Source organism: Callospermophilus lateralis, chromosome 5, assembly GCF_048772815.1.
Source record: "Callospermophilus lateralis isolate mCalLat2 chromosome 5, mCalLat2.hap1, whole genome shotgun sequence".
Taxonomy (NCBI): Eukaryota; Metazoa; Chordata; class Mammalia; order Rodentia; family Sciuridae; genus Callospermophilus; species Callospermophilus lateralis.
The window spans coordinates 14,589,821-14,607,621 of NC_135309.1; the positions used below are offsets into that span (position 1 = coordinate 14,589,821).

The window sequence follows — 17,801 nt, forward strand, 5'->3', positions numbered from 1 at the left end:
ATTATAGTTATTCATCTTTTCATTATGGTTATTGATTATTGTTGATTACATTTTATATATATATATATATATATATATATATATATATATATATATGTGACTAGGGATCGAACCTGAGGGCACTCCATCACTGAGCCTCACCCCCAGCCCTTTTTTTAAAATCTTTGATTGACTTTATATATATATATATTCCAGTCTTTTTATTTTTTAGTTTGAGAGAGATTCTCCTCTCTAAACTGCTTAGGGCCTCACTAAGTTGCTGACGCTGACTTTGAACTTGCAGTTCTTCTGCCTCAGCCTCCAGAGCTACTGGGATTATAGGCATGTGCCACTGTGCCTGGCTGGTTATTGATATCTTGTAGACAATAAAGAAAAGAACAAGATATAGGGCTGGGGTGTTGCTCAGTAGTAGAGCACTACCTAACAAATACTAAACCCTGCATTCAATTCCCAGAAACACACACACACACACACACAAACACACACACGGCCAGGGGTGGAAGAGCGCCTTATTTATTGACCTGGGTAGATGTCTATATTTTTAAAATTTTTAAAATTTTTTTTAATATTTTTAAAATTTATTTGTCCTTTTTAGTATACATGACAGTAGAATGGATTTTGGCAGATTATACATACATAGATATTTATTTCATTTAGGATCCCACTCTTTTAGTTGTACAGGATACGGAGTTACCCTGGTCGTGTATACAAATATAAGGCTGGAACAGTTATGATGGATGGATTCTATTGCCTTTCCTATTCCCCTCCCCTCTCCGACCCCTTCATTTACCTTCGTCTAATCCAATGGATTTCTATTATTCCCCTCCCCAACCTCCCTTTTTTGGATCAGCATCCACATTTGGCCTTTGGTTTTGGGGGACTGGTTTATTTCACTTAGCATGATATTCTCTAGTTCCATTGATTTGCTGGCAAATACCATGATTTCATTCTTCTTTATGGATGAGTCATATTCCATTGTGTATATACACATTTTCTTTATCCATTCAAGTGTTGGAGGGCACCTGGGTTGTTTCTATAGCTTGGCCTTTGCCAATTGAGCTGCTATATACACGGATGTGGCTGCATCACTGTAGTGTGCTGTTTTTAAGTCCTTTGGGTATATTAGATGTCTGCTAAATGAAGAAAAAAGAAACTGCAAAATGATATGAACAGGATGATCTCATTTTGTTTACAGAAAGGCATCTCTAAAATGTTAACCATCACCTCTGGTTAGTGGGCTTGTGGATGATTTAAATTTTTCTTTTTTAAATTTTATACTATTTTTTGTCTTTCCTGCAGTGGGTTTAAGAATATGTATTATCTGTATAATCAACATCACATTTTAAGGGCTGGGGATGTAGCTCAGAGACAGAGGACTCACCTAGAATGCCTGAGGTCCTGGTTCCCATCCCACACACAAAATCATAACGTAAGGGTCTCAAAATTTTTAGAAGGCCATGCCTGCCCACAGTCAATGCAGATTTTCCTCACAGCTTGTTTTAAAGGAAGAAATAAAAGCTCCTCCTGCTCCAAACCTATCCCCTTTCCAGTTTTCTTTTTTGACATAAGGCAGATCTTGGGTCTGAGGCAGAACCACGCAATTCTTGGCCACCCTGGAGTCAGGTGGACCTGGGCTAGGATTCCATCTTTACCATGTGCTGCTGTGGTGTGACCAGGACTCGCTGGTGAGTCTGTTTCTTCCTTCCTAAAAAGGCACTAACTCTGGGGCTGGGGCTCAGTGGTAGAGTGCTTGCCTAGCATGTGTGAGGTCCTGGGTTCGAGTCTCAGCACCACATATAAATAAATAAAATACAGGTATATTTACAACTAAAATAAATATATATTTAAAAAGAAAAAAGACGCTAACTGCCATCTGTAAGAAACAGGACCAAAGAGCAGTCACCACCCACAGAGAATACCACAGCACACCAGGCCCGAAGGAGACAGAGGCCAGCACCTCGCCCGGTGGGGGGGGGGGGGGACAGTGGTGTCTCTGCCCCAGTGTCCCCTTCACATTATTGGATACTGTTTCTGCTGTGGAATTTGGAACCAGTTCCTTTCCATTATTTTTTTTGCTTTTGGTACAAGGCTGGAACCCAGCAGGAAGCACCCGTGGCACCACTGAACTGCACCCCAGCCCCAAAACCCGTTTCTTAAGAAGAGAGCAGGACCTTCAGTGGCCTGCCACATTGTTGCAGGCAAAGAAAAAAAATCATTTGTGACATAGTAATAAAACCCAAGCCAGTTTTCACTTAGGAGCCCTGCCTTGGCACCTGACTCTTTCCCAAGCTCCGCCCCGGGAGGCCCCAGCCCAGGCCCTGGGGCTGTCTGCCTAGGACCCCCCTCTCTACCACCGCCTGCAGAGCTTGTTTTATTCAGACTCCCCAGCTCCCAGCCTGTGACCCACCCTTCTGTGGGTTTGCTCTGTAACCCCACATTCAGAAATCTTCTTACATGGGGCCACTGGGATCCACATTTGGTTAGATAATTGGAAAAGTTATTTCTCATTTATCCCTTCCTCTTTCGCCCTTTGAGAAATCCCAGTAGTTCTTCCTTCTCCTGACAGAACTGTCTCGTGACATAACCACCTGAGCTCTAGGGTTGGTTTCTCTTAGGCACCTGGAGGATCCTCACTGCCGAGTCTTCATGTGCGGACCTGTTCGCACGTGACTTAGGGGCCTTTGGACCTGGGTGACAAGCTGACCTTCATCAACCCTCGCTAGAGCATGCAACTTTGCTAGGCTCCTTTCCAGTTGTCCGTCATTGACTTAACTAGGACTTCATTAAATCACAGTGGGACAGGTGAAGCATGCGGCAGCGCCCACAGGTCTGGGTGCGCACATAAGTGGCGGCTGGGTGGGGGTGCTCGGCTGGCCCACCGGCTCTGGGTGTCAGAGGGATGTAAGAGAGCAGGGAGGGCTTGAGAGGCACCTGCTATCACCCAGGTGAGCTTCTTGAGGCCCCGGTTGTCCCCAGGGTGTCGGTGCTGTTCTGAGGAGGCTTCAGAAGCCCGGAGAGCAGGACCTGCTGGAAGACAGCAGATCCAGGAACATTCTGCGGGAACCAAGGACTGGCTCCACCCCAGGGCCTTTACCTTCTGATCATCCTTTCAGATCTTTCCCCCGGGGTACTGTTTGTTTGGTACCAGGGATTGAACCCAGGGGTGCTGAGCCACATCCTCAGCCCTTTTTTATATTTTATTTAGAGACAGGGTCTCATTGAGTTGCTTAGGGCCTCGCTAAGTTGCTGAGGCTGGTTTTGAACTTGCGGCCCTCCTGCCTCAGCCTCCTGAGCAGCTGGGATCATAGACGCAGGCCACCGCACCCCGCCTGTTTTATTGTCTTGCAGCAGAATGTCCAGCACAGAACACAACTGCAGTGTTTAGCTGTGCACAAGTGGAGCTGGGGGCTGGTGTACCTTGGAGTACAGCGCTTGCCTAGCGTGCCAGAGGCCCAGAGCTCAACCCTCAAACTGCCCCCCTCCAAAAAAAAAGAGGCGCTAGTGCTTAAGAGCGAGCAGGAGACATTATTTTTTGGATAAATACTTTAACACAACTGGAGTCCTACAAGTGTGCAAGTGTCAGGTCTGTAGGTGTCTGACCCAGCAGAGGATGCCTGGCCTGTGGACCCTCTGTGATGTCATGATCGTCCCATTAATAGAACTGGGGTGCCAGTGGTCAGACTTAATCACAATGAGCCCCTTTTCTACAGCTCTTCCCAGCCCCTCTTCAGACGTGATAAGGCCAGGCAGAGACGACAAGGAGGCGAGTGGTCCCTAACTGTCTTCTAGGTGCTTCTCTTGGTCCCCCAAGATCTTCTTTTCAGCCTTTCCGACTCTGCTCTGTGGAATGAAATTCCATCCTGCCTGCTTTTAACCTCGGGCTCCCCAGCCACAGCCAGAGCAGAAAGAATCCCTCAGCAGGTCTGGCTGGGGCTGGGGCTTGTGGGTGAAGCCCTTGCCCAGCTCCTGTGAGGCCCTGGGTTCCATCTTCAGCACCACATGAAAATAAATAAGTGAAGGAAAGGTATCATGTCCATCTACGACTAAAAGTATGTTAAAAAAGAGAAGAAGAATCCCACAGCAATACTTCTGAAAATCAGCCTTTTAATAATCTATTTGAACCCTATGAGTGGGGAAAGAAAACATTTTTTTTCCCTTGAGATTTTGTTTATAAGAATAACAGGTCAGAGGAAACTGACCTTCCATAGCAAACTGATGTCCCCGATGTCCTCAGAGTTTTTTAAAAAACGCATAAACGTGGGCTCACATCTCCCACCCGCCCCACCCTACCATCTTCCATGGGGCTCCGGGATTCATACACCAAAGGGATTCCTTTCCATAACTGGGAATGGAATGATTAAAAAAAAAAAAAAATCCATCCAAGTGGCCACAGAAAACAGAAATAACCAAAGGCAGCTTACACACACATCAACTCATATGCAAAAGGGGAAACTTTGCTCATTGGAATTCGGAGCCAAAAATTACAAATGGCAGAGACTTGAGCTATCCATATAGATAATTTAAAAAATCTTTCTACTGGAAACTCCCCATTCATTACAAAAGTATGCAAACAATCTCCATACAAACAGGGAAACAGGCGGGGCTCTGTGGGATGGAGGGCATAGCTAGAATTCCCTGGGTGGAATTCATGTCTGGACCACTGGCCTTCCCTCTCAGGACCCAAAGGGAAGGATGAGGGGGAGCACGGATAGGGGACCCACCTCAGGAGGAGTTGGGGAACACTGGGCAACCCCAGGGGCTAGGAACATATTAGGGTGTGGGCAGCTGATGGCAAGTGGGCCAGAACCACGCTGAAGAGGTCCAAGCACTGGGACTCTTGGGCGCCCCAAGTGGAGGCCTGCAGGGCGGAGACAGGCTCCTTTGCTTTGCTCCCCCAGCTAAGGCCTAGGGGCCAGAGGTGGCTATCTGGGAGAGGCCAAGATGTCCTCCTCTGAGGGTTGCAGGAAGGATGCTTCTGTCTGGACAGTATGTAAACCATGACTATCTGCTCTTCAAGGGCGACTTCCCACATGAGACCCCACCCCACCACTGCAGATTCCAACAGGACAGTGGGGGCGCCTGGCAGGGGGAACCAGCCCCTCCACCAAGAAATACCCTTGCCACACAGCACAGAGGCCGAGGCACAATGGTGGGAGGTTCAGAGGGACAAGGACAGGAGAGGAAGGGAAATCTGTGACCCTCCTGTGACCAGTGGGCAGATCTGAGACCCCACCGCTGCTGCCAAACAAACGGGCATCTGCTTCTTGGAAGAACAGGGCAGGGGTGGGGACAAGGACCTGAGCCTGGGCTCCAGTTGGGGCAGGAGGGACAGGGCAGAAGGGAGAGTTCCAGCTACAGCGCCAAATCTCAGGGGCTTGCCTGGAAAGTGCTGTTCTGGGTGGATGGTGCCAGGTGGGAGGGCCTGTGGGCAGGCTGGTCCCAAGGCTGAGAGCCCACGATGGCTGCCCAGAGAGACACCAGGCGATTAGTGTGTCCGCATGGCGGGGCTGCAAGATTGTCAAAGCCTGGATGGCAGCTGGCCAGGGGATGCTGGACTGTTCCCTCAGAAGCAGGGGGCCACAGCCCTCCCAGGAGGGGATCCCCACATCTTAAAGCATCCCCTTGCCTGACTCTGGTCTTGGGGCTCCCCAGGAAAGGAACACCACAACTCTAGGCAGTGTAATTTATCTAAAATGAAACACGGGGAAAGAGGTAGCTGCGGGACCTCGAGCCACTCTCGCCTCCCCGCCTCCCATGCGCAGGCTGGGAGGAAGCCAGACCGGGTCGGGAGAGGGCCGCAGGAGCCAGGGCGAAGGAGCAGGGCGGGCAGCCTCCCTGGGTCCTTGGAGGGTGTCAATGCATCTTGCCCAGCTGGATCTTCTTCCAGGCCTCGGAGGCTGTGAAGATGCAGGAGTCCAGGATGCCCGCCACAGTGAAGGTCCCGCCAATGATGGCGCAGATCTGAAAGAGGGGGTGTGCGTCAGAGGCCGGCGCTGGAGGGAGCGCCAGCCAGACCCTCCCGCATCACAAGCTCTGCTGGCTGTGTGGACACCAACAGAGTCCAGAGTACTCAGGGCTCAGAGAAAACCACTTGTTAGATGACGAATTTCATGTTAATCACGAAAGCAATGCTCGCCAACATCAGCTCCCTTAATTCCCACAGGAATTAAGACCCTAGTAATTCCATTTCACAGGCGAGGAAACTGAGGGTCAGCGAGGTCACCCCCAATTCACTGGGTAGCAGAGCTGTGACCTGAATACAGGTGTGCCTGCACCCGGGAGCCTGTCCTCCCAACAGCCACTCCACATTGACTGGTTATTAATAATCCCAGTTTCAGATGAAGGATGGCGGGTCTGAAAGGCAGTGCCACTGGCCCAAGGTCTGACACAGCCCAGAGGTGGCAATCCTGGGACCTGAGCCTGGATCTGCGACGTGGGGTGGGCTGTTGGCAGCGCTGGCCTGGGGGGGCTGGGGCTGGAAACAAACCTCACACTCTTGGAAGTCTGGGTCATCTCAGTTGGGGGGGGGGGTACTGGACAGATAACCACACAATAAACCCACCCAGGGCAGGCATGGCAAGGCAGGGAGAGGCTGCTGGGGTTCCGGGAGAGCTGACATCAGGACCCGTCGTCACTCACAGCCCCTGGCATTTGTCAGCAGTTGGCTCATCACGATGGGGGGCTGTCCGTGCCCTGGAGGGTGTTCAGCAGCATCCCTGACCTCTCCACATGTGACGCCCAGATTACATTCTCCCCCTTGTTGTGACAATCAAAATGTCTCCAAGTATTGCCCGATGTCCCTTGGAGGTCAAATGTCCCCAGGTAGAGAGCAGCGGTAGAAGGGGTGACGAGGGACGCAGCCTGTAGATGTGCACTCCCTAACTTGCCGGCACGTCGTGAAGACCACGGCAGAGCAGGTGACGCTGACGGTGCCTTCTCTGTACCAGGCAGGCCCAGACCTCAGGGAAGCCCCAGGTCACCCCTAGGATGCTGGACCCACTGTACAGAGGCACAGAGACCCTGGAGCAGCGGTGCAATGCCACTGCAGGTGGCTGGGGCTCAAAGTGCGGGAGTCTGTGCTCCGAGAGTGACATCCTCCTGCGTCGCAGACACGCAAAGCCCCACCTGCTGAATACTCAATGTAGGGTGGCCGGACCTCCTCACGCTGTGAAAGTGTGTCCGTGCAAGCATGCTGCTGGCCTTTCAGTGGGGTCGGCAGCAATTCCACGACAGTCCAGCACTTCAGTATAAAATAGCCTGTGGGATGCGCAGCCCATGGCAGGCTAACAGGGCGTTCTGAGCGTGTTCTAGGTAGGCTGGGCTAAGTTATGGTGTTGGGTGGGTTACAGGTATTAAATGTTATTTTTTTTTTCTTTTTTGGCACTATGGATTGAGCCCAGAGGTTCTCTACCGCTGAACTACACTTCCGACCCTTTTTATATTTTTTATTTTGAGATAGGGTCTCGCTAAGTTGCCCAGGCTGACCTTGAACTTGCAATCCTCCTGCCTCAGCCTCCCAAGTCACTGGGACCACACGTGTGCACCACCACGCCCAGCAATTAAGTGTATCTTTGATTTGGTATTTTCAATCTACAGTGGGCTGATTGGGACATGCCCCCATCATGGGTTGAGGAGCATCTGTGTGTGCTAAGCACACGTTCGTTCTACCATTGACACCCCCAGCTGAAGGTTTCCTGGTCTAAAAAATTGCTTTCTCGTGACTTGGAGGAACTGAAACACAGATGACAGACGGCAAGAGAAGGTCACAGAAGGTCTGCAGGCTGAAGCACGGGGTGGACCCGGGGCTCTCCACACTGAGCCCCACTCCGATCCTCGTACCTCGGACACGGCTCCCTAACATTCTCAGGCTGGCCTTGACCTTGTGATCCTCCTGCCTCATCCTCCCCAGTACTTAGGTGTGTCCCGCCACCTCTGCCTTGCAAGAAAACGTTAAACGTCTTTTTCCTTCAGTACCCACTTCATGCCATTCAGAAGTACCAATGCCACCCATCCACAGGGCAGCAGGAGCACTAGAGCCCCCTGTGGGAGGGGCTCTTTACTGCTGTACCCATGGGGCTCAGAGGGGGAAACAGCTTGTCCAAGGTCACACAGCATGTCTGTCTGCCTCCCAAGCCCCCACCCTTCTCCCCATGCCATATAAAATGGCATTTAAATGACCATAGGTCTCAGAAGAAGGCTATGTTGGAGTCTGGGGGGGGGGGGCGCTGAGGGAGGTGGCCAGTGACTGACATGCAATCCTGCGGGGCTCCGAGAGACGGCAGCACTTAATAGATGCATTGGTGCCAAGTGGCGGAGACTGGAGCCAGCCACGGTGAGAGGGAGGGGTAAATTGAGCCGCGTTTATTTTTTAAGTGATATTTCCGTGAGATGAGCTAAGCAGAGGCTTACAGGGCCCGGGACAGACAGAGGAGGTCTGTGCGGATGGCTGGTAAGTGGGGCAGCTGGCATTCCAGGAATAACAGCCCCAGGAAACTGGAGCAGCCCCCCAGGGAGTGAAGAGGCTGGGGACGCTGGGGGATTATGCTGAGTGTCTTTAAGCGGCAAGGCCACTCCCTGCCAGCCTCCAAGCATGACGCAGGAGCTCTCTGAAGGGAAGGTGACGGCAGGGAGCTGGTTTTATTTTGGTGGAGTGGATCAGATGATGGGAGATTTTATACCACAAAACGCTTTTAGAGCTTGGATCAGAGGATAGGAAAATGTGACTTAAGTGCAATGGAGAGCAAAGCAAAAAATAGCCACGCCCCCCCCATCCGCACTCAGCCTTAGTGAGGCACCCAAGTGGCTGTGACTCACACACACCTGGCACCCGGTCTGACGCCGTCATTGTGCACACTGGGAAACAGCCTGGGGAAACCGAGGCCCCGGGACCACGGGGGCTGCTAAGCACTGGCCCCACCAGCCTTAAGGCTAAGGGGGACCCTGTGGTGAGCTCCCTGCATAGCCATCAGTGTCACTCAATGGAGCAATGTCCTTGGCACCCTGCTTCTGTGGCAGGGACTGGTCTCTAGACAACCAAGGAGGTGTGTAGGGGGTCAGGGGTTCCTCAAAGCTGAGAGAATCTGGAGCCTGCCCCAGCCCCCCTTCATTACCGTATCTTCCCTCATCCTAGGGCACATGTTCTAAGACCCCCTATGGGTGTCTGAAGCCACGAATGACGTGGAACCCCAATTATACTGTTTTTTTTTCTATATATTCATATCTATGAGTTCAATTTATAAACTAGGCACGGCAAGAGATCCAACAATAAATAACAATAAAATAGAGCAATGCTAACAATACACTGTAATGAATGCTACATAAAACTTGTAAACTTGTTTACGTCTGAGTATTTCCTTTTAGTATCTTTGTACTGTGGCTGTCTGTGGGCCCTGAAACCATGGCAAAGGAAGCCGTGGAGGGGGGGCCCCCCCGAAGCGTCTTGCGCCTTACCTGCTCTGCCACCACGTTCAAGTCCAGACGCGGTGAGCGGCCTGCAGGGAGCTGTGCTTGTGACAGGTCAGTGCCACGCGGGCAGAAGGCCCAGCCCATACTGCTCGGCTGATGTGCGAGGGAATGGACCTGCAGGGGTGATGGATGCTAAGGCCTGAGAGGGGCTGGGGCAGCCCTGGCGAAACACAGTGGTGACCTGGCATCTCCCTTGCCTGCAGGATGGGCAGGATCCCCCCGCATGAGCATAAATGCAGATGGAGCAGATGCCCCATGATCCACGACCCTTAGTTCCCACAGTCTGCTGACCTTCCACACACAGAAGGGTCAGGAGAACAGGCCTTTCTCAGGGTGCAGAGGGCGAGACGGGGGCAGAGTGAGCGAATGCACAACGGGGCCCTGGGGAGCAACGGGTGTGGGGGGGCACCCTTCGCCCGCCTAATCTGGGCGCTGCCAGAGCCGGGCAAGTCCAGCCTGGGCCCTGCGGGTGCCGCGCCATCATGGAGATGGCCGGGCTTGCTCCTGTCACCGCAAGCCTGCATGCTCCCCCGGCTCCAGTGCCTCTCAGGGCCGGCGGGGCTGGAGTGAGTGTCCACAGCCTGATACACATGCGAATGCCTGTTCCCTTGGCCCCTGCTGTCTCTCTCCACTTGGCCCCAAGGTGGGGGACAGGCAGGGGACAGGCAGGCACAGGCAGGGCTGCTGAACCAGAAGGGCCACCTGTCAGAAATTAAAGGACACCAGGTTGGCATCCCGAACCTCCATTTCCCCTGTCTGTGAAACAGGGTCTGCCATCAGCACGGGACAGCCGTCCAGCCGGGGTGTGACCTGAGTGCCAGGAACTGTTCATCCCCTGTCCTCCCCAGTCAGCGTGGCTTTCCCAGCCTGCGGAAGAGTCAGAGTCTGAGGAAATAAATAACGAACCTGAGTCCCATTAGAGGCTGCCGGAGGCAGACAGGCTGGAGCCTCCATGAGGACACCCAAGTCGAGGGCAGGGGTGGGGACTGTCTCGGAAGGAACGCTGACTCCGCCCAGTCACGTCACCCTGCCAGACCCCTTGCCTTCACCCCTGGCCCAGGGCGAACAGTGGGGTTCCCTCTCTGCCACTTCTATAACGGTTTCAGTACCCACCCTCCTCCAAACTCCTTTGTTGAGCACCTTCTGTGTGCTGGGCCTTGCATGTCCTTTCTCCTGGCCTCCTCACTCAGTCCTGGCAACTGTGCCCGCTTCTCACAGATGAGAAGACAAGAGGACCAGAGAGGGACCAGCCCGTCCAAGGTCACAGAACTACCAAAGCAAATCCAGGTGACCAGACCCGGGACTGGGAGTGTGTGTGTGTTGGGGGGGCTGCTGTTCCTGTGACACTCCCTGGCTCACTCCCACGCAGACACCCTCAGTGCCTCTCCCCCTGGACGGGGGGCTTCTACAGGAGACCCTTCTCTGTAAGAAGGAGGTTTGCACACCAAATATCCTGAAATAAGGGACCCCACCTGCAGCTTAGGAAATAAGAAGCTTCGTAACTTTAAAAATGAGCCTCCTATTTACGAAGGAGCTTGCTCTGTCTTATGCTCCCTTTCCACCTCAGAACTGGGCAGAGGAGAGCCAGGGGCTCCAATTCTGTTTCCAGGCCCAGGTGGGTCAACCTGTCCCCAGTTTACACCTGCGGCGAGATCTGACTTAGCTCACACGCCCCAGCAGGATCTGAACCAAAGCTTCTGCTCAGCGTAGGCCTCAATCAGTGAGTCCTGCTGCGGGTTTTGTTCTACTACTCAGACAAAAGAGGACACCTGGGAGAAGAAGAGCCAGGCCCGCCCGCCATCTGTCTGATATTTGTTAATTACCTATGTACAACCTGCCTGCGCTGTGCCAGGCCTGGAGAGCAGAGAGGCTGAGGCAGAGGACAGAGTGGACAATGTGCCCCTGCTCCAGTGTCAACTCACACAACCTTGGTGACTAAAACCCTGTTTTTCGTGTGTGTGTGTGTGTGTGTGTGTGCACGCGTGTGTGTACATGGGCTGGGAATGGACCCAGGGCCTGGCGATGGCTAGGGCACGCGTCCTCCCTTGCCTGCTCCCTAGGTCTCCTTCTCAGTTCTAAGTCAGTCTCGGGTTAGTTCTGAAGGCCGCCCCTCCTTGCTGGCTCTCCCTAGCTACTGCCTTTTGTTTCAGGCAAATGCACACAAAGACCCAAAGAAGCAAAGACAGGGAATGGGACCTGAAAGGCTGAAGCCACCCAGCCTTGGGTGGACAGCAGCTTCTTTTCAGGGCGACCTTGGATGTGCCTTTGCATCCTCCGAGCTTCAGCTGAAATCGTGCAACACATGGCCAGCATCATCTGGGGGTAGGGGGGTCAAAGGGGATCTTTGTGAAACCACCTGCATACAGTAGGTATTTAATAAGGATACTCGATAGTTACTTCTGTAAGCAGTTGTCTCTTGTGTATTTGTGAGCACCTGGGTCCAGCCCAGCCCCATGCTGGACGCTGGGAGGGAAATCAGGCCTGCAGGCCATTATCGGACTTGGCGACTAAGGAGTGCAATCTAAATCTTGGGGGGCTCTTTTCCCAGTGAGGAAAGTGTCAGGGAGCACGCTGGTGGGCAGAGTGTACTCCAGCAAAACCCCCTGGTCCCCTGGCCCTGCAGGATACCAGGTGCCACGGGCCATTCAACAGGAGCACGTGAGTGGCATCTGGCACTTTTTGGTGGGCCACAACTGTCACAGCTATGACTTCTGGGTGTTCCCCCTAAAATAAAACAAACCACACAAGCAAAGAGATCTGACACGTCCAAAGCCATCCAATCTGTCAGCATGGGCCACTTGTAGCCATCTCAGAAAAGGGGCTAAAGCAGGTGGCAGGGGACAAGTGTGTGTGTGTGGGAGGGAGCCCCTTGCGTGTCGTCAAATACTATCTCTTTATTCCTTTGGTGGCAGAATTTTCTGGTAGAACACAGTGTAGGCCTGAGCAAGGTGCAGTGGGGTAGTGGGGTCGGTGGGGTCCAGGCGGGGAGCTGGGGACAGCCTGGCTGAGGGCTCAGCAGGGGGTTCAGGTGGGAGTCTGCAAGTCCTCTGCGGGCAGGAGCCCTGGGGGCAGCCCGGCTCAGCAGGCCCTTGGTGGCAGGGAGCACGCACAGGGCCCTGCCCCTCCTTCCAGCCACCCACAGCTGCTCCCGCAGGCCTGCAGCCGCCACATGACGACACCCTGGCCTAAGCCCCCTCCATCAGCAGCCCCTCCAAGGGGCTATTTGCAGAGGCCCCCCACCTGGACTAGAAGGCTTCCCACGCAAGTGTTTGCTTTGAAAAGGGAGAAAGGGGAGGAGAGCAGGTGTCCCCTTCCTCCCTGCCCCACCCGCCTTGAGGGCTCCCGGGAGCACGTGTGCCCTCCTGTTATCCCAGCATCTGCTGCCCCGTGACAAGGGCCTTTGAAGCTCCACAATGACGCCATCTGCCAGGGACACTGGCCGGCTGGCTCATCAGGGCTGACCCCACGGTTGCTCTGGCAACCAAGATGGCAGCCTGGGGCCTCCAGAAACCTCCAGGCCCTCGAACACTGACGGGAGGTGCCTGGGGCAGCACGGCCCCAGGTGCAGGTGTGGGGTGGCCCAGGGAGGAGGAGGGACAAGGAGTCCTGGAGAGGTCTGGTCTCTGGGTGGGGGAGGAGGTCTTCCCAGGTGGCTATGGGGAAATGCCAGCTCTGGGAAGGACAGTGGCTCGCCTGACCCGGGAGGGGGTTTGTCCACGTGGAGGAGACTGGTCCCCACAAGGACCCTTCCCTGGGCCCCTCTCACCTGCCCTTGAGGCCCAGTGCTGGGGGCTTCCAGTGGGATCAGCACCTCCCCTGGGCCCTGTGTCACTGGGCAGAGCTGCCTCCTGCACCTGGGGCTCAGCAGGGCTCATGGCCACTCAGCTGACCCTGCCCAGCATGGGCCCTGAGTGTGGCAAATCCAGCCCTGTTGAATGCACAAGTGAAATGGCTTCGTTTCTCAGCCACTTGCGGAGTGATCTGAGGGCCCAGCACCTCAGCTGCTCTCGGTGTGTGAGGAACGGGCTGGGGACATGGAAAGGCCTCCTCAGCTCTACGGTGAGAGGTGGGCATGGGAGGCTTCTCAGCCAGTCAGTGCTACAGACCCCAGGGTCCCTGAGGGGCAAGTCACTCCCGCATGGACATGCCGGGACACCCATGTGTACCCTGGCTTCTGGCCTAATCTGGGCATGCAGTTGGAGCAGAATAAGAATACCTATTAGCACCCAGACCCACTTGGGGTATGCTAGCCTGTGGGACCTTGGGCGAAATCATTTGCCATCAGATCCCCTGATGGGGGTCAGAGGGCTTGTGTGTGTCCCCCCAGGGTGGCTGTGACAAGTTACCTGGGTACGAGTGGCATATGGAGCCCCCACTGCATACTCCCATCTCTAATGAGAGGCAGGTTTCTCATGTCCCCTGTGTGCAGGGGACACCTGGGTCTGTTGGTTTGAATCTCATTTCTCCAATTCTAGAGAACTTCACAGCCTAGTTACGCCCCCGTTTTTCTCTCTGGTTGTGTAACTTTTTCTACTAATTCGTAGTTCTCTGTGTATAGATTCTAAAGATGACTCCTTCCTTGCACGTGTGGCAACGGTCTTTCCCCCATCTGCACGTGGAGTCCCAGCTTTGCGGCTGGTGCCATTTGTTGAAGGGAAGTCTGTCATTTCTGTGTAGTCAAAGAAGGGCAAAAAGCTAAGCACCAAAAAAACAAATAACCCAATAAACAAATGGGCCAAGAACCTGAACAGACACTTCTCAGGAGAGGATAATCAACAAATATATAAAAAATGCTCATCATCTCTAGCAATCAGAGAAATGCAAATCAAAACTACTCTAAGATTTCATCTCACTCCAGTCAGAATGGCAGCTATTATGAAGACAACAATAAGTGTTGGTGAGGATGTGGGGGAAAAGGCACACTCATACATTGCTGGTGGGACTGCAACTTGGTGCAGCCGATATGGAAAGCAGTATGGAGATTCCTTGGAATTCTGGAAATGGAACCACCATTTGACCCAGCTATCTCTCTCCTTGGTCTATACCCAAAGGACTTAAAAACAACATACTACAGGGACACAGCCACATCAATGTTTATAGCAGAACAATTTGCAATAGCTAAACTGTGGAGCCAACCTAGATGCCCTTCAGTGGATGAATGGATAAAGAAAATGTGAAATACAATGGAATTTTACTCAGCAATAAAAGAGAATAAAATCATGGCATTTGCAGGTAAATGGATGGAGTTGGAGAAGATAATGCTAAGTGAAGTTAGCCAATCCCAAAAACCAAATGCCAAATGTTTTCTCTGACATAAGGAGACTGACTCATAGTGGGGTAGGGAGGGGGAGCATGGGAGTTATAGACAACTCTAGATAGGGCAGAGGGGTGGGAGGGAAGGGAGGCAGCAGGGGATTAGCAAGGAAGGTGGAATGTGATGGTCATCACTATCCAAAATACATGTATGAAGAATCAAATTGGGTGTCAACATACTTTATATACAACCAGAGGTGTGAAAAACTGTGGTATATATGTGTAATAAGAATTGTAATGCAAAAAAAAGTACATGTATAAAGAAAAAGGAACAAAAAGGGCAGAGAGCCGTTCTGAAGGGCACACCGTACCTATCAGCTTTTCCTACCTGCAAAGAGCGTCCCCTCTCATGAACTCCCTGGGTCCCACAGGGCCCTGGGGAGTAGCAAGAGCAAGGATCGTGATTCCTGTGTCACAGATTAGAAGACGACACCTTGTCATGCACATCTGACCGCTTGCCCCCCAGTACTGACCTGCCCTCCCTGATTTTCCTCCCAAGTCCCATCCTGCACAACCTTTGTCCTTGTGGTTTGAATGGCATTGGCTCTAGGGTGGGACAAGACCTAGGACTGGCCAACCAGGGGACTCCATTTTCCAAGCTCTAAGGACACTGGGGTCCTGAGCTGAGTCAACCAAAGCACTCTTCTTCTGAGAGTTGGGTGGAATTACCAGGGAAGAGGCATTTTATTTTTTTGCTGCCCTATTCTATTTGAGAATGAAGCCAATATGGAGAAAAGCAGATCACAAGATGGAGAGAGACCTGTTCCTGACATTGTTTGTAGTTGGATCCAGCCAGGCCTGAAGCCTAGTACCCCTGAAGCCAGCTCCACAGGTTCTGTCAAAGTCCTGACTAATATAGACCTAGTCACAGCAGGGAACCAAAGCACAGGGACTAGACCCTGATCTTGAACCATTATTAAATGTCTGAAGCCAGATACAGTCCTATGTGCCTACAGTCTCAGCTTCTCAGGAGGCTGAGACAGGAGGATCATTGGAGCCCAAGAGTTGAGGACCAGCCTAGGGAACACAGTGAGTCTCACACACACAACTACGCATGAAGAGGTACAGATAGGGCCTTCCAATGCTGTATTTACCTATAGGCCTCAGTTTCCAAATCTGTGAGGTAGGGATAATCAGCCCACCTCTTCCAACTCTGTGACTCCAGCTTCCCCAACATCTGAGCCTCTGGCTGAAGTGGGACACTGTGACCTCACGTTCTATCCTCAGGGACCTTTTGAATGGGAGACCAGAAACTGTGTACCTACTAGAAGTACTAAGCACATAAGAAAACAGATGTCAGCTCCAAGCTGCCCCAGGGGGACTGGGCAAGGCAGAGACGATGGCAGGGGGAGGAGGGAGGAGGGAGGGAAACCTGGACCCGTGAGCAGCTATACCCAGAAATAAGGCATGGAAAAAATGAGTCCAGGTTTTCACTGTGAAATCTACGCAGAAGCCAGGTGCGGTGGCCACGCCTGTGATCCTAACAGCTGGGGAGGCAGAGGCAGGAGGATCGCCAGTTCACAGCCAGCCTCAGCAACCTAGCACCTCAGGGAGACCCTGACTCTAAATAAAATACAGAATAGGTCGAGTGCCCCTGGATTCAGTCCCCGGTACCAAACAAACCAACAAACAAAGCCTACAGAAAAGGATGAACCCTGCTAAGAATAATTTCCACAAAAATAAATGTAGAAATAAAAAATAAACCAACAGACCCCTTGGAACCAGCAGCCCCTCTTGGAGCTGGATGGAGGTCTTTGGGAGGCGTCCTCCTGGAGAGTGCGCTCGGGTGGAGGGCCATTGCTGTGGACGCGCTCAACGCCCTCCCTGTCCTGGGGGCCGAGCCCTGCTCCTAGGTAGGCGCCCCCCGCAGGGCAGCCCGGCGCCCGGCTACTCACCGTGGTGATGAACCTGTACAGCGGCTGCCGCCTCTCGGTGTACTTGACCGTGATGGGGCTGAGGTCATAGCGGAACCAGATGGCGGGGATGATGCGGCCCGTGTGGCTGTAGGCGACATACTCCTGCAGTGGGGAGGGGGCCGCTGTGAGAATCAGAAGCACAAACCCGCCCGGTGGGCTGCCTGCCAGTGGGTGGGCGTGCACTGCAGAGGGTCCCCGAGCCCTGGGGAAGGGCCTCTCCTGTTCCCCGTGGAGCAGACTCCCCGGCCCCCTCTCCAGGCCCTGGACTCTGCCACTGGCACTGCACCCAGATGGCAGCCTTGGGGGACATTTTTGACTCTTCAGCTGTGGGAAATGGACCACATGACCGGGAAGCAGCACAGGAACTGAAATACGAATTTGAAAGCAGAGATGGAAAAGGAAGAGATTTTGCGGGGGCTCAGGCTGAGTAGAGGCTATTTCCCCCTAGAACTTCTGCGCCATGCAGAACCTTGCATTAATTGAACAATGGTGGGCTAGGCAGCCCAGACACGTAGGTGCTGGGTCCCTGAGGGAAGGAAGCCCCTTTGCCAGAGAGGGTCTCAGTCTGCAGCCTGCGGGAGGAGGCAGACCCCGGCCGTCCCCAATACTGCAGACCTGGACAGCCAGAGGCCCTGTCTGCCAGGGTTCCTGAGATGCACACGTTGCAACCAGAGAGGTGCTAAGGGGCTGAACCTACAGAGTGGCTTTGGGCCGCTCCTCCCTCCCTTGGGACCTTGGTTTCCCCATCTCAGCTCTCAAGGGCCTGGGATGACAACCTGTAGAATCTCCAGTTTGGGCACTTGGGGTGCTGGGCGCCTCTGGGCTATTCCCACTATCTACAGCAAACGGAGACCTAAACTGGGGGGACCTCCAACCCCCATCTCGAACTGTTCACAGGGATAACAGGGAGAGGGCCGGACTTCCTGCTGAGGGCAGGCTGGGGCCAAGGCCGCACAGCACGCTGAGCATGCTGCTCTGGCCTGGGCACTGGCCAGGTCTGGGGATAGGAGCCTGGAGCCAGACACAGCAGCTTCCTCAGGGGAGAGCTAATGGGGTTGTGTCTGCCTGGGTCACAGCCAGAGCTGCGGACAGAGGAAAGGAGCAAAA

General features: G+C 53.3%; 1 protein-coding gene across 1 annotated transcript in view; it reads right to left on the reverse strand.

Annotated features, from left to right (window-relative positions):
- Positions 1 to 4,084: 4,084 nt before the first annotated feature.
- Positions 4,085 to 17,801, reverse strand: part of Ergic1 (endoplasmic reticulum-golgi intermediate compartment 1) — a 77,492-nt gene continuing 63,775 nt past the window's right edge. The window contains exons 9-10 of the mRNA XM_076856337.2: positions 16,674 to 16,796; positions 4,085 to 5,961 (exon numbers count right to left, since the gene is read on the reverse strand). Coding sequence (XP_076712452.1) covers positions 5,854 to 5,961; positions 16,674 to 16,796 — 231 coding nt within the window. The 3' untranslated portion in view covers positions 4,085 to 5,853. The remainder of the gene's footprint in view (positions 5,962 to 16,673; positions 16,797 to 17,801) is intronic.